Below are 15,096 nucleotides of genomic sequence, written 5' to 3'. Positions count from 1 at the left end.
GAAGAGAATATCTTTAAATTGACAGACTGCAGCGTAAAATTTAACCAGCAGTCAACATTGTGATAATTGAGACTTGGACAGATTATATGAGTGCATTATATTTCAATTAATGATTGTTGTTTATAATATAATATTTTATTCTATTTATGTGTGTTTTATCTTGTCTAGCCTAAATGTTTTTTTTACATTTTTTTTGTATTTTGTAGTTTGTTGTAGGCGTTGTGGACACTCATGTGTTATGGCATTGTTGCTGTCGCGACCCTTAATTTTTTTTAATTTTATTAATTTTGCTATTTATACACACAAACAAGACAAAAATAGCTATATTGTGCCAAGGAGGTAATAAATGAAAAACAATACCACACACAGAGTAGCGGCGGTTGGCATTTTTTTTTGTATATAGGTCTATGTTTCTGAGCATGCACAGAATACATTTCTGACCTAGTTGCTTGTGGTGCGTCATGAGAAGGTACGAAAGACCACCACACACTGTGTTCGAGGGAAAAACCCGTCATTTCTTTGTCCATAAATATTGCGTTTTTCCAGGGGTTTCTTATAATTTAAAGCCAAATTATATTTGTGTATTTCCGAACGTCCGTAACATTAGACCGAACTTTGAAATAACAGTGTTTTTGCTTCTTTCTGCAAATTTCTTATATTTAACTTTTATTTTTTTTTTATTTGTGATGAATACTGTTATGCTATTACAGATTTCATTAGATTTACCAGGAAGATATTTCAAAATTTTACATCTCCCCCACTAAGTTAAAGGATCAAAAGAGTTGACTTAAAATTAAAATATAAATGCATTTTTTAAAACTTAGGCCTACATAAATATGTTTACCCTACACTTGCATAACGTTTTGCGCCGCGGCTCTAGCCAGCTATGTCCCAAGAGGACATATTCATTAATAAGCTGTTTCATAGCGGTAGCTTTAGTATGACAATTTTGCGAATTTGTAAACTCGACTATAATTTATAGGTCCCAGCTGCTGAACCCTAAAAACGTCTGGGAAAAGAGAGTCTATGAGGGCTCACGGTTGAACGATTTTGGATTCTCGCCCTTTGATTGGTTGACGTGAATCAACAGACTGGAAGAATTTTATCACTTGTACCACCGTGAAGTCACGTTGTCTCTAGAGGGTATTCAGTTGCATGCCTACAGTACAGGTTGAAGTCACACACAAACAGGCTACAGCACATTGAAGTTCAAAATTGACCATTTTTAAATGCCATTTTTGAATTAGACGTAGATTAATATATTATAATAACTAGAGACAATTGACCTGGGATGACCATGTCCATGTCATTGTTTCCAAAGCTAAACGTATGTTGGGCTTTGTTTGGAGTGTGGCTGGACATGCTTCGACCAGTGCATTTTTGTCTTTGTACAAAAGTCTTGTTTTGCCTGGTCTGGAGTATGCGCAACCTGCTTGGTTTCCATGGACGAAGTCTTTGTCAGATCAGCTTGAGGGGGTCAATAGGAGAGCAACTCGTCTTGCTCTCAAACAGCATCGTGGACAGATGTGCCATGAGGAGAGGTTAAATTTGCTTTCAGTTTCAGTCTGTTAGAAGAGATAAATTTCTTATTATATTTTGTTTTAAGGTTCTGGCTTTTTTCCATTCTATAGCAATCAGGTTATCCCGTGTCTGGGACCAGCTTCCCAGACCGTTGACAGATGCTGCAGTCCTAGAAAGCCCATCAGCCTTCATTATAAAAGTTCATATTCATTTTGATTCGCTGTATTTTGTCTTTTATGTGTAAACTGACTTTGGGGTTGGGTCAACCGGCTCAGCTACAGTGATTAAGTTCACTTAGGTTGACCCTGGTCTCCCCAATTTCATTTTTTTTGTTTTGTATATACTTAAATAGACCAAATAAATAATGAAATGAAAATGAAATGAAATTTGTTTGCAAATAATCTTCTTCTTGGCTTTGCTTCGCGAACGAAGATTTTTATGAAGAAGTTTGTCCACGTCTGTCACAGGCTCGTTTGTGGCTGACAAGTCCAATGCGAAAAAGGCATGTCCGTCCACAGCGGCTGCAGAGGAATGTCGGGTGCAGCTCTTGTGGTTGTGGTTCAGCATTGCGATTTTTTCTCTTTTTTCTTTTTTCTTCAAGGGCTATCCTGCGTGTGTTTTCGAAGGAGTTGACCGCTTGATGGGTGGTGTGACGCCATGCCACACGGTTTGTGGCTAGAGTGGACCATTTGTTATGGTTGTTGTGACCAGAAATTAGGTTTTTCTTTAGGTTATCTTTGAATCTTTTCTTTGGAGCTACTATATTTCGATGACCGGAAGATAGTTCTCCGTATAGTGCTATTTTTGGTAATCGGTGATCCTCCATTCTGGAGATAGGTCCTGCCCATCGTAGCTGCATCTTCATCAACATGGACTCAATACTGGTTACATCAGCTTTTAAGACGTAAACTATTACGTAAGCTCCACAATTTTGGTCTATGTGGACCAATTTTGAAATTGATGGGCTCATTTCTTACTGACCGTTGCCAACAGATTGTCCTCAATGGACTGATATCTGACCGTGTACCTCAAGGCTCGGTACTTGGCCCATTACTTTTCAACTCGTTCGTTTTTTACCTCCCTATGTCGATCACCTCTCAAATTAGACAATATGCCGACGATACGGTGGTGTTTAGGCCAATTAGATGTGAATATGATGCGATATTACTTCAAAAAGATCTAGATAACATCGATGAATGGTGTCAAAATAACATGATGAGACTTAATGCTAAAAAATGCAAAGTTCTCCATATTACTCGCAAACGTAATCCCATTCATGCTCGTTATCATATTCACACTAATGACCTTCAAGCAGTTACCTCCTACAAATACCTTGGTATTCACTTTGAAAGCAATCTCTCTTGGTCAACGCATGTGTCCGCAATTACCACAAAATCTCTCCAAATTGTCGGATTCATAAAGCGTTTTGTGATATTTAACGACCCTGTAATTTTGATGAGGCTTTTTAACGGTTTATGTAGGCCCATACTTGAGTATGCTGCCCCTGTTTGGGTACCTCATCAAAAACAACATATTACTAGCATAAATAAACCTCTTCGAAGGATCACAAAATTGTGTGCTAAGGGCGATTACGAGCAACGGCTCGAACATTTAAATTTGCCATCTATGGACCAGAGAGTGTGTTTTCTCAGTATACTTTTTATTATGAAATGTATGTTGATCTTAATATTCACGATTTTGTTGATTTTAATCCAAGGTATTCCGAATCAGTTATTTTTAAACACAAATATGCCAGAACCAATTCTTTTAAATATTCATTGTTCACTAATTTTCCCCGTGTATGGCAAGAGATTCCTAATTATATTAGAGAACATTCTTTATTTAGTTTTAACACATTTGTTACAGCTCTCCGGTCTTATGTCAGGCAACTTTAAACTGTTTATTTTTTTTATCTTTAAACAATCATTTTTATCTGTACATAATATTTATATATATATATTTTTTAGATTCAATTTTAATGATTGTTCAACTTTTAGCCTCGCAATTTTAAAATTGTTATATCTTTGTATTTTTATTGTTTACTTATATGTTCAAGTGCAGTATATGGAGAGCCATCTCGATAGTGCTTTGCACTCATGGCAATCCTCAGGGTGCTGCACCGCTGTCTTGTTGTCATGTATTTTTGTGCCTGAAAATTGAATAAAATAAAAAAAATAAGAGGACTTCGGTGTTGGGGATGTAGTCACTCCAGTGGATGTTCAGGATAGTGCGAAGACAACGTTGGTGGAGACGCTCAAGGAGTCGGAGGTGGTGACGGTACAGGACCCATGATTCAGAACCATACAGGAGGGTGGTCATTACAACAGCTCTATATACACTGATCTTCGTATTTTTCTTTAGATGTTTGTTGTGCCAGAGTCTTTTGTACAGCCTACCAAAAGCACTGGTTGCCTTTGCCAGTCGGTTGTCAATTTCTCTGTCAAGTTTGGCATCTGAGGAGATGGTACATCCCAGGTAACAGAACTGATGTACTGGTTTCAGCTCGGTCTCGTCGATGGCGATGTGAGGGGGACGGTATTCTGTCCGAGGTGCAGGCTGGTGGAGAACTTCTGTCTTTTTCAGGCTAACTTCCAGACCAAAGAGCTTTGTAGCCTCTGCAAAACAGGATGTCAAACGTTGCAGTGTTGTCTCTGTATGTGCAACAAGGGCAGCATCATCAGCAAAAAGTAGCTCTCGAAACAGTTGCTCTGAAGTTTTGTGTGGGCTTGCAGTCGTCTGAGGTTGAACAGGCTGCCATCGGTACGATAACGTACGTAGATACCATTTTCATCATCAAGATCTGCGGTGGCTCTTTGGAGCATCATGCTGAAGAAAATGGTGAAGAGTGTTGGCGCTAGCACACAACCTTGCTTGACACTATTTGCTATTTGAAAGCGTTCTGAGAGTTCATTGCTGTGCCTGACCTCCTGACCATGTTGATCTTCGTGTAGCTGGATGACCAAGCTGAGGAATTTTGATGGGGCACCGCAGGCGTTCTAGGATTTTCCATAAACCGTTCTTGCTTACGGTATCAAACGCTTTCGTCAAGTCGACAAAAGACACATACAGCCTCATGTTTTGTTCTCTACATTTCTCTTGGAGTTGCCGGAGCACAAATACCATGTCAGTTGTACTTCTGTTGGCTCGAAAGCCACATTGACTCTCTGGGAGGTTGTGTTCTACGATGGCAGGCGCTAATCTATTTAAGAGAACTCTTGCCAGGATTTTTTCAGCAATGGACAGCAGGGTTATCCCCCGGTAGTTTGAGCAATCAGATTTTTCCCCTTTCTTCTTATAGAGAGGGATGATCACTGCATCTCGAAGGTCCGATGGTATCTTCCCTTTTACCCAGCAGCAGACAAGGAACTCGTGTAGCTTAGTGTGTAATGTTGGTCCACCATGTTTCCAGACCTCGGGTGGAATCCGTCAGCTCCTGCTGCCTTGCCACATTTTAGATGTTCTATAGCTTTGACAGTCTCCTCAAAAGTTGGAACCATCTCTAGCTCTGTTTTTACTGGCTAGATTGGGATACAAAGAATTTCTGAATCCTGTACTATGCGTTCATCGCTGAAGAGGGATTGAAAATGGTTTGACCAGCGCTTCAGGATGGATTTCTGTATCTGTAATGAGGATCTGGCCATCAGCGCTCCGCAAAGGCGATTGTGCCTGGTGTGATGATGGGCCATAGACTGCCTTTAAAGCTTCATAAAAACCATTGTAGTTACCACTGTTTGCGTAAAGTTGGGTTCTCTCGGCGAGTTTGGTCCACCAGTTGTTCTTAATCTCTCGAAGTTTCCGTTGAAGGTTGCTACAGATAAGACGAAAAACTGCTTTTTTTCTAGGACACGATGGCTGAGTAAGGTGCGCCTGGTGGGCAGATCTCTTTTTTGCCAGCAGTTTCTGGATCTCCTGGTCGTTTTCGTCAAACCAGTCTTTGTTCTTCTTTGTGGAGAACCCTAAGACTTCTTCAGAGGCCTGCTGGATAGCAGTTTTCAGGTTTCCATAGCAGCTCTGGAGAGGGGTTTGTGGGGCAGGTAGGTTTAACAGGGGGACATGCTGTTTGTTTCTAAGTAACATCCGCATGGAGATGATTCGATCAGAGTCGCCAGTTGGTAAATTTACGAGTCTTGAAGCAATGGAGTTCCTGATCATAATCATCGTGTGGAGCAAGCAGTGCTATCCCTAGAGAAGGCTGCTTGGACAATCAGGGTGCTGCCGAATGCTGCTGTTGTCTCCAGGTCATCAACAAGCGACCAATATCCTGAACCGCCTACATGCAGGATTGGAACAACCGGCTTCCAGTGACATCTTCCACCTGCCGATCTTGGCCCTTTCCCATCGCTGTAGGACTTGAGAAAAAATATATAAAATATAAGACGGTGACTTGTCCTTCACGCCTGCGCAATGGAGTGGAGTACAGTGTGCGCACTACTTTCCCCACTCCTTTAAACCCAGGGTTCATCTGCCATAGCCTAGAAAACTGGACGGTGACAGCGAGTTCCTTGGATCGTAGGTGTTATGTCAGAGTGTCCTTCTCCTATAAGAATTGCCATGTCACGGCTAACGAGCTTCATCTGCCCAGGTTTGAAATCAGAGTTTTCCTTCTCTTAGCCTTTGCTTCAAGAGCTTTATCCGCAAGGCAGCGGGTGGTTGATTAGTGAGTGCCAGGACGTGTCCACACGCCGGTGGGCCTGCACACTGCACCTCTGGGCCCAACCTACTCCGAGATCCTTCACATTGTTGGAAAGGTACACATGTCTTCTTTCAAATGCTGTGTATACAATTAACTAGTGAAAAAATGGGCATGTGATTTGCAGGGTACGATGAAATCGGTCGCGTCTGAAATCGGTCGCGTTTGAAATCGGTCGCGCTATTTTGTATGGATCGAGCGGGATGCATGCTAGAGCGGGATATACATTTTTCGTTTATATAGATTTAATTGATATTTCTTAGGAACTAGATTATTTATGTGGATATTTTTTACTTGGTTAATAAATATTTATTATCAATCATTAAATTAATTTTTTTTTTTGTATTTCACAGGTCTCGGAGAAGGACTGTGTCTGTTCAAAATGGCCATTTCTAAACACGTTTAAATATTATATTAGGCATAATGTTATATTAGGCATATAATAATTTACCTATATTTATATGTACTGTAATTAATATATTATATAGAGAATATACGTCTGTCGTGTCTTTTATTATGCAAACAATTACGTAAAAGAGAACAATTTATTTAAAAACAATAATTTTTACAATATAGCCCGTAAAGCCAGCGTATCCATTTTTATACTTATGCATACTGTGACAGATTATATCATATCCATGTCGTTAACAACATACTATTCGATCACCTTATTTTTATTTCTATTTTATTTCTCCGGTATGTAGGATAATATTAAGTGTATAATGATTATTGTTGAGGCAAATCACGTGTATATTTTTATTTCTAATGTTTAAAATAGATTTTAGTAAAATGTGATCGTGCAGTACAGCTGTTTCCTCTAACAATACGTTATTTTGCTGACGGGGTTTGCCCTTTTTAAAAAACACGCACTTGTTAGTGTGTCAAATCATGGACAAAACACGTACGATCGTTGTCCATGGCGAGGTAAAGATGACGTCTATTACTAATAACCATCCATACGTTTGAAACGTCTATAGGCCTTCTGCACGTGTTTTTGTGAAACGATCCAATGAGCTATAGATGCTCGACGCGATTATGAGATCATGTTCATTCATTCATTCGTTCTTTACTTAGCCTTTAAAATCGAAATACATTTAAAACATAGGTAACCAAATCAAGACACGTGGAAATCTAAGGAGGCAAGGATAAGCAAAAGCAATTAAAATCGCTGTAGCTCACAGGCTTGCTTATCCATAATAATTCCGAATAAAGCACTTTTTCTATAATTTGACAGTATGATTTATATATAATTTACGTATATACGTCGGCGATACTATAGATTTTAATTTGAATATCTTTTATTTCTTCATTTATAATAATCATTTAATGTAAATAATTAAGTAAGTGCAACTCAGTGTCTCACATTCTTACCCCGTTCGTAAATATAAATGTTTAATTAATATCAGTGCACATTACCTCTTTGAGAATCGTGTCCACCTTTATTATCCATACATTATTATTCTCACATCTATCATTGTACATCATAGTCCTACTGTAGGCCGGTAGATTGATTTATAACGGCATATTATCTATATATTTTATTAATATCCTAAAACCATACGTAATTGTTTGCATAATAAAAGACACAACAGACGTATATTCTCTATATAATATATGATTTACAGTACATATAAATAGAGGTAAATTATTATGCCTAATATAATATTTAAACGTGTTCAGAAATGGCCATTTTAAACAGACACAGTCCTTCTCCGAGACCTGTGAAATACAAAAAAATTATTTAAATTATTTTAATTATTTAATGATTGACAATAAATATTTATTAACCAAATAAAAAATATCCACAAAAATAATCTAGTTCCTAAAAAATAGCAATTAAATCTATATAAACGAAAAATGTATATCCCGCTCTAGCATGCATCCCGCTCGATCCATACAAAATAGCGCGATCCCGATTTCAAACGCGACCGACTTCAAACGCGACCGATATAATCAAAAGTATAGCTCTAGCGGCGCGCCATACAAAATACCGGAAGTTGATTTTATCGCGACCGATTTCAAACGCGACCGATTTCAAGCGCGACCGATTTCATCTGACACCATTTGAATATAAAAACGTCATTCCATAAATGTCAAAGGTCACAAAATGGAATTTCCGGTCCTGTTTTAACAAAATGTTCAAAAAGTGTAAATATAAACATATATACTTGGAACAATTTGACACCAAATACAGCTGTCTACTACAAGCGGTTACCAATTTTCAAAAATTGGCGGCCATCTTTTTTAACGTCAAATTTTGAACCTTTGCGGTAGTCCGATTTGGTAAACTTTTGATACATGTTTTTAAGACCATATTTTATTGTAATTCATCAAAAAACATTTTCTTGCAATTTTTTTGGGGTAATTTGAAACAGTTTGACTTGACTAATTCATAATTAAAGAACTATCTGTGATTTGTATGTATTTTGTGATTAAAGGACATCTTTTTAATAATTAATCATAAATTAATCAAAAGAACAATGATTACTGTTAAAATGTCGAGCGGCGTTTTTTGTAAGAAATATTTCTTGTTAATTTTGCGTTTTGTCAATGAATACTAGCCGTGTTGTTTATGTCTACATAGTTTTGCTGCTTATGGCGCCCCATAAAAACAGGGAAATTCCAACTTAAATTTGATTGGACAGTTCAATCTAAACGTCATAAAAAAGATTATGCAATCTTTATTAACTCTGGGAATTTCCAGGCTTTCGAAAAAAGAGCTAATTCCACAAAAAAAATGTATTTTGCTGGTGTTAGCACAGGTTGAAGTACGTTGTGCTCGCAAAAGAAACATTATTTACGTTGAAACTTGTTTATTAGGCCCTACTGAATTTCGGACATGAGGTTTTAATGTTTGTGAGTGAATGTAAATGATTTGGTTCCACACAGACCTGAACCTAGCTAGGACAGGTTTAAATTACCAACATACAATATGGCAGCATTTAAAAACCGCACAGGTGGAGCTCGAGAAGTTTGTGTAAGATTTGAAGGTCTTTCTCAGCCATATCCACCGAACCTAGATTACAAACTTCAGCTTTATTTTCAAAGTTCCAAACAATCTGGAGGAGGTGATATAGATTCTGTGAACATACACACACAGGATGATGCTCCATTTGCAATTATCATTTTTGATGATCTAGAAAGTGAGTACAGTATACTTTAAGTGACCTACACATTTGGTGTTAATTCAAACATTCGGAAAAAAGTTAGAAAATACCAAAAAAAAAAACTCTATTTATCAGTGAAAAATCAATAACTACAATATTGTACTATTGAGCCCATTCACTGTTATGGCAGAAATATACAAGGAAAAAGTAAGGAACTGTAGTTCATTATTAATACTAGTAGGAAGTGTAGACGATGGTTCTCGGATGACTCGGGTAAACCGGTTTTAAAAGGACGTTCTGGCTCGCTTGGATGTTTTTGCTAGGGCCCTTATAGGCGGCTTGCAACATGGGCAGACGTATCCCGGTCCTAAAGGACCTAACGGGACACAGATAGCCCACAATTATTCCTGCCAGCTTACTCAACAATTACTCGGCTATCAGGATTTTCACAAAATCTAAAATGGCTAACTTAGTTGAAACCAGCTAGAAGTTGCAAGGTGAACCAGTGAATTCACCATAACCCGGCATTACTTCTACTGTACACGGTTGAAAATCTACCGATATCTTCCTAAGTTAGAAATATGGAACAATATCGTAATAAGTTATGTTATCATATCTACGTTTTGTGGTACATCTGAGATAGATGAGGTATGTATCCAAGGCAGAGATTTGTCCCAAAGTTTTTCCATTGTGCTCGCCTATGTCAGAATTAAGCATAATTTATATATAGATTGTGAATTTGATGGAACATTTGTATTTTTGCTGTGTCTAGGCATACGGTACTGCAAAAAACTTCTCTGCAAAGTTACGGTAAAATTGCTATGATTTAAAAAAAAGTTGTTACAGTATGATTTGAGATTGGTTGTAGAAGATAGCGATGGGTTGAATAGCAGTACCTAACATAAAGTATGTGTTTATTTTTAGGTGTACAAAATGTCTTGGCAAAGAAAAATCACTCATTGATGATTGATAACAAGAAAATTGGGTTATTAGTAGAAGCTGGAATGTCTGAGGTAGGTTGTCATGATGAGAGAAAGAGAAGAGAAGGATCATGGCTGTGGTGCCAAGAGAAATCCCTTTCCTCTTTCCTCTTCCACACCTTATAAGCCTGGCAATCTCAAAATGGTAGAATTAACTGAACATAATGTCTTTTTTATATATTGAAATTATGGATTTTGTTCCAATAATAAGTATCTTTACATTTTATATAGGTATCGAAGGTAATGTGATGAATGTTTTGTAGAATAAAATTAGATCTATACTATAACAAGAATAAACTAAATGACTTTGGCATATAATTAAAACACTAATACTTTGTTTAGCACAAAAACTATGGCCTACTATTCAATTCTTCCTTTCTCAGCCTCATCCATACATAACTTAATATTTTAATTTATAGACTAATTCGTATTCTAACCACAATTTTAATTTAAAGTAAAATGGTATTTTGTTTCTTAGTGTTACAAATGTAATTTTCTATACAAATTTTAATTTTATCAGCAATTCAAAAGTAATTTTTATTAGTTAGAACATATAATATATTCAATAGAAAATTAGGGTCACACCCAACAATTTTGTAATGAAAAATGGTAGAGTATATAGAAACAACATCAACTAATAAACTTGATTTAGTGTTCCTGTGTAGATACTATATAAACAATTTTAACTCAAAATAATTCTACCTAAAAAAAGCTAGAAGCAGTGAGATAAAATATGTTATCTATAATATATAAATTGCTCAAAGTTCAAACAAACAACAAACAATAGAAAGCCACAGTAGGTATGAATATTCTGAACTCATAAATATTCATGAAAACCTGACTATAGAGATATTGCAATCTATGATTATTGAATTATGTTTGAACTTTATTTTCAGAAATCCCATTCCAACAATTAAGGCTATTTTTTCAGACAGTTACCCATTACTTCCCAAAATAGACAAATATATTAACACATTGGGAAAACTAAATAAAATAACTTATTATTATTATCATTGAGGAAGTTATATTTGTGTGTCTATCAAACTAAAAGACGGATCTTGTAAACCACTAAATAGATAGATATGTGGTGACTGAAGACTCCATTTTCGAGGCAATCCAGACCAGGATTTCAATTCTTTTTGTTGTTACCAACTGGATGCTGCCTACATAATTTACCTCTGCCAAGGATGTTAGATATATATATATATATTACATAGCCTATGTAAATATGTGATGTGATTGGTTGAAACTGCATCACATGACTACTGCTGTGAGGATCGTATATCAAATCCAGTAAATTCTTGACGAGTTTGATATTGACTGTGTAATTTACGTGTGGCAACACTCACATTTGGCGATAAATAAGAAACAAAAGTCTGGGACTTGAACTTGCAAAGATTATTCCACATCATCATGCCACTGCGTTTTACACGCCACGCCACGTAACTTGCTTGAAGAAAGACTTTTTGTGATTGGTCAATACTCATGGTAGTAACCTGGTACGCGCAGCGCGCTGAACATCCGGTGATTCGGCTTGAAGAAGACGGATTATTATTTATTCGGCCTACATGACAATAATACTATTATTATTGATGTAGGCATTGATGGAAAATTCTTCTGTTAATTTAAACGACCTAGGCCTAAGTGAATATTTTATTGCCAAGGAATCATTAATTAGTAATTATCTGTATATTATTCTTCGCAAGGTAAGGTGAATGCAACGCCTAACTAGGCAGGCTTATTACATAAAGGAGGCCTAGCTACCCTACCTAGTAGATATTCTACTTGTTGTTGGCTATATAATATAACAGATAATCGCCTTTTCCTCGGGAAATATATTCCCTCGAGCAAAATATTATTCACTCTGGAATTTCAAATCTTATATTTTACCTCTAAGCAGGCAATATCTGTATAATATTTATGTAACACCTAAATAAATTCCTGTCGTTTGATTGGATGATTGTGTGTCTGAAATGGTGTGCAATAGTACGCACCTTTATTTGTTTAATAGAAAACAATTTTTTCGCGCTTGGAAAATATTTTTTTATACAATTGCTTTTGAAATACAACAGCGCCACCTATTTTGTACTTTCGCCGAGAAGATTGAATTTTATTGCTGGTTTTGCGATGGAAGTACATTTTTGGAGAGATATAGCTAATTTAGATCAAAAAGGCATTTAAATATCTTTAGATTGTTTAATTGATTTTAATTAATTAATCTCTACAAGACGTGGAATCATTGGAAAAAACATAATTATCCTAGATTAGATAAATTCCAGTTGCCTGTCGAAGTTTCGTATTTGGTATTGCTGCCTTTCTTCTATAGTAGGCCTTGAGTATTAGGCTAGGCCTAGGCGTTTTAGCCTTGCTAGGCCTAGGATTGTTTGGTCGTTTGTTGACATAATTTACACTACAGTAGGTGTGTTTATAAAATCCAAATAAATATAATATTTAATATATTATTAAAAACCAAATGTTATTGTTTTATTATTAATCAATATGAATCAAATGTAAGCCTAACCTTTTATTTGATTCCAATGACAGGAATCTATTTAGATGTTATACAAAACAAATAATGAATGTTTTATATTTGTGTAATGGTACAAATAATGCCATTTGGTGAACGATTCAACTTGGCTTCGCCTCGTTGAAATATAACCTTTCCTCATGCCATTATTTGTACCATTACACTCATAAACATTCATTATTTAAATTATTAAACGTTTCGCATATTTACACATATACTGCGCAAGGTAGGACCCGGATGACAATTCTTAATATTTTTTCTCTATTTACTTCTGCCGGAGGTTGCAATTCTCTGCGATTGCTCTTGTAATTGTAATTGTGATATTGCTACCAGCCATCAACATAGAAAGTAACTATAATAATTATAAATAAAGTGAAGAGAACATTCAATTAAGAATAAATCAAATTACCTACAAATTATTGTCCAAGACAATTAAACAAGTGGGTTTTTAAAGTTGTTCCATACTAAAAGTGGGATGGTGGTTGTCAAAAGTTTAAAAAAGAAGCATGGATAATGCTGTGACATGTTATGTGTAGTTGTTTGAAACGTAATATATGACAAAAATAGTAGATTTCATACTTGTTTCCTTTGTATACAAATTTATATAAGTATAATGTGTTCAATTGAATGTTTTTCCTACAGTTCATATAAACAGTACAGAAAAAAAGACACATTATGTTTGATTTATACTAATAGTAATACAGTACTCCATTTATACTAATATTTTAGTACTTTAATAATTTAGGATGTGCCTTCACATTCAGTGGAAAGTACAAGTACACCTTTTGACACCAGAAGTGATGCTGAAGACCTCTTTGGTAATGACCGGGAAGGTGATGGTGGTGATGATGCACAGCTGTTTCTAGAAGTGTCTTTTGGTGATCTCTCCTTGGATATGATATTAATGTACTTTGAAAGTAAGAGACGTTCTGGTGGTGGACCTATTGCAAAGCATAAGCTGGTTAAACCAGGAGTGGTACACATCACATTTGAGCAATCAACAAGTAGGTCTTTTATTCATTTTTCAGTTGGTAATTGAATCAATTATGAAGATTTTATTCTGGTTGATTTCTAGTAAATTATCTTTTAATTAAAAGCAATAGTTTAGATGATTGTTTCCTACTGATAAACTATCCTGTAAAAGCAATAGTTTAGATGATTGTTTCCTGATAAACTATCCTGTAAAAGCAATAGTTTAGATGATTGTTTCCTGATAAACTATCCTGTAAAAGCAATAGTTTAGATGATTGTTTCCTACTGATAAACTATCCTGTAAAAGCAATAGTTTAGATGATTGTTTCCTGATAAACTATCCTGTAAAAGCAATAGTTTAGATGATTGTTTCCTGATAAACTATCCTGTAAAAGCAATAGTTTAGATGATTGTTTCCTGATAAACTATCCTGTAAAAGCAATAGTTTAGATGATTGTTTCCTGATAAACTATCCTGTAAAAGCAATAGTTTAGATGATTGTTTCCTACTGATAAACTATCCTGTAAAAGCAATAGTTTAGATGATTGTTTCCTACTGATAAACTATCCTGTAAAAGCAATAGTTTAGATGATTGTTTCCTGATAAACTATCCTGTAAAAGCAATAGTTTAGATGATTGTTTCCTGATAAACTATCCTGTAAAAGCAATAGTTTAGATGATTGTTTCCTACTGATAAACTATCCTGTAAAAGCAATAGTTTAGATGATTGTTTCCTGATAAACTATCCTGTAAAAGCAATAGTTTAGATGATTGTTTCCTACTGATAAACTATCCTGTAAAAGCAATAGTTTAGATGATTGTTTCCTGATAAACTATCCTGTAAAAGCAATAGTTTAGATGATTGTTTCCTACTGATAAACTATCCTGTAAAAGCAATAGTTTAGATGATTGTTTCCTACTGATAAACTATCCTGTAAAAGCAATAGTTTAGATGATTGTTTCCTACTGATAAACTATCCTGTAAAAGCAATAGTTTAGATGATTGTTTCCTACTGATAAACTATCCTGTAAAATGTCAGGATTTTTTCTAAGGACAAAATTACAACTTCATCCCCAAAGACTTGTAATAAGATTTTGTTTATGTAGAAAATCTTGTGTATATGTTTGTCTTGTGAACCTCTGAGGGTCCCTAATGATCGGCAATTGCTGGATGGATCACCCTCATCATTAAATATGGTCCAAAAAAAAGCAGTAGTTTAGATGATTGTTTCCTGATAAATTAGTATCCTGTGGAATGATGTAGCTTACATTTTCGCACACAAGAGGACAGAAGAGCAT

The 15,096-nt window shown here is 35.8% G+C and overlaps 1 protein-coding gene across 1 annotated transcript; it reads right to left on the bottom strand.

Annotated features, from left to right (window-relative positions):
- Nucleotides 1–4,428: 4,428 nt before the first annotated feature.
- LOC144838122 (uncharacterized) lies at nt 4,429–5,018 on the bottom strand. The gene is made up of 2 exons (XM_078693481.1): nt 4,870–5,018; nt 4,429–4,720 (listed from the first exon to the last, which is right to left on the bottom strand). The coding sequence occupies exons 1-2, from the start codon at nt 5,016–5,018 to the stop codon at nt 4,429–4,431; spliced, it is 441 nt and encodes a 146-aa protein (XP_078549607.1).
- Between the last annotated feature and the right edge of the window lie 10,078 nt (nt 5,019–15,096).

The sequence above is a fragment of the Antedon bifida genome, chromosome 3 (assembly GCF_963402885.1).
Source record: "Antedon bifida chromosome 3, ecAntBifi1.1, whole genome shotgun sequence".
NCBI lineage: Eukaryota > Metazoa > Echinodermata > Crinoidea > Comatulida > Antedonidae > Antedon > Antedon bifida.
Note: the sequence above shows the minus strand (reverse complement) of the source record. Positions and strands in the feature narration are given on the sequence as shown.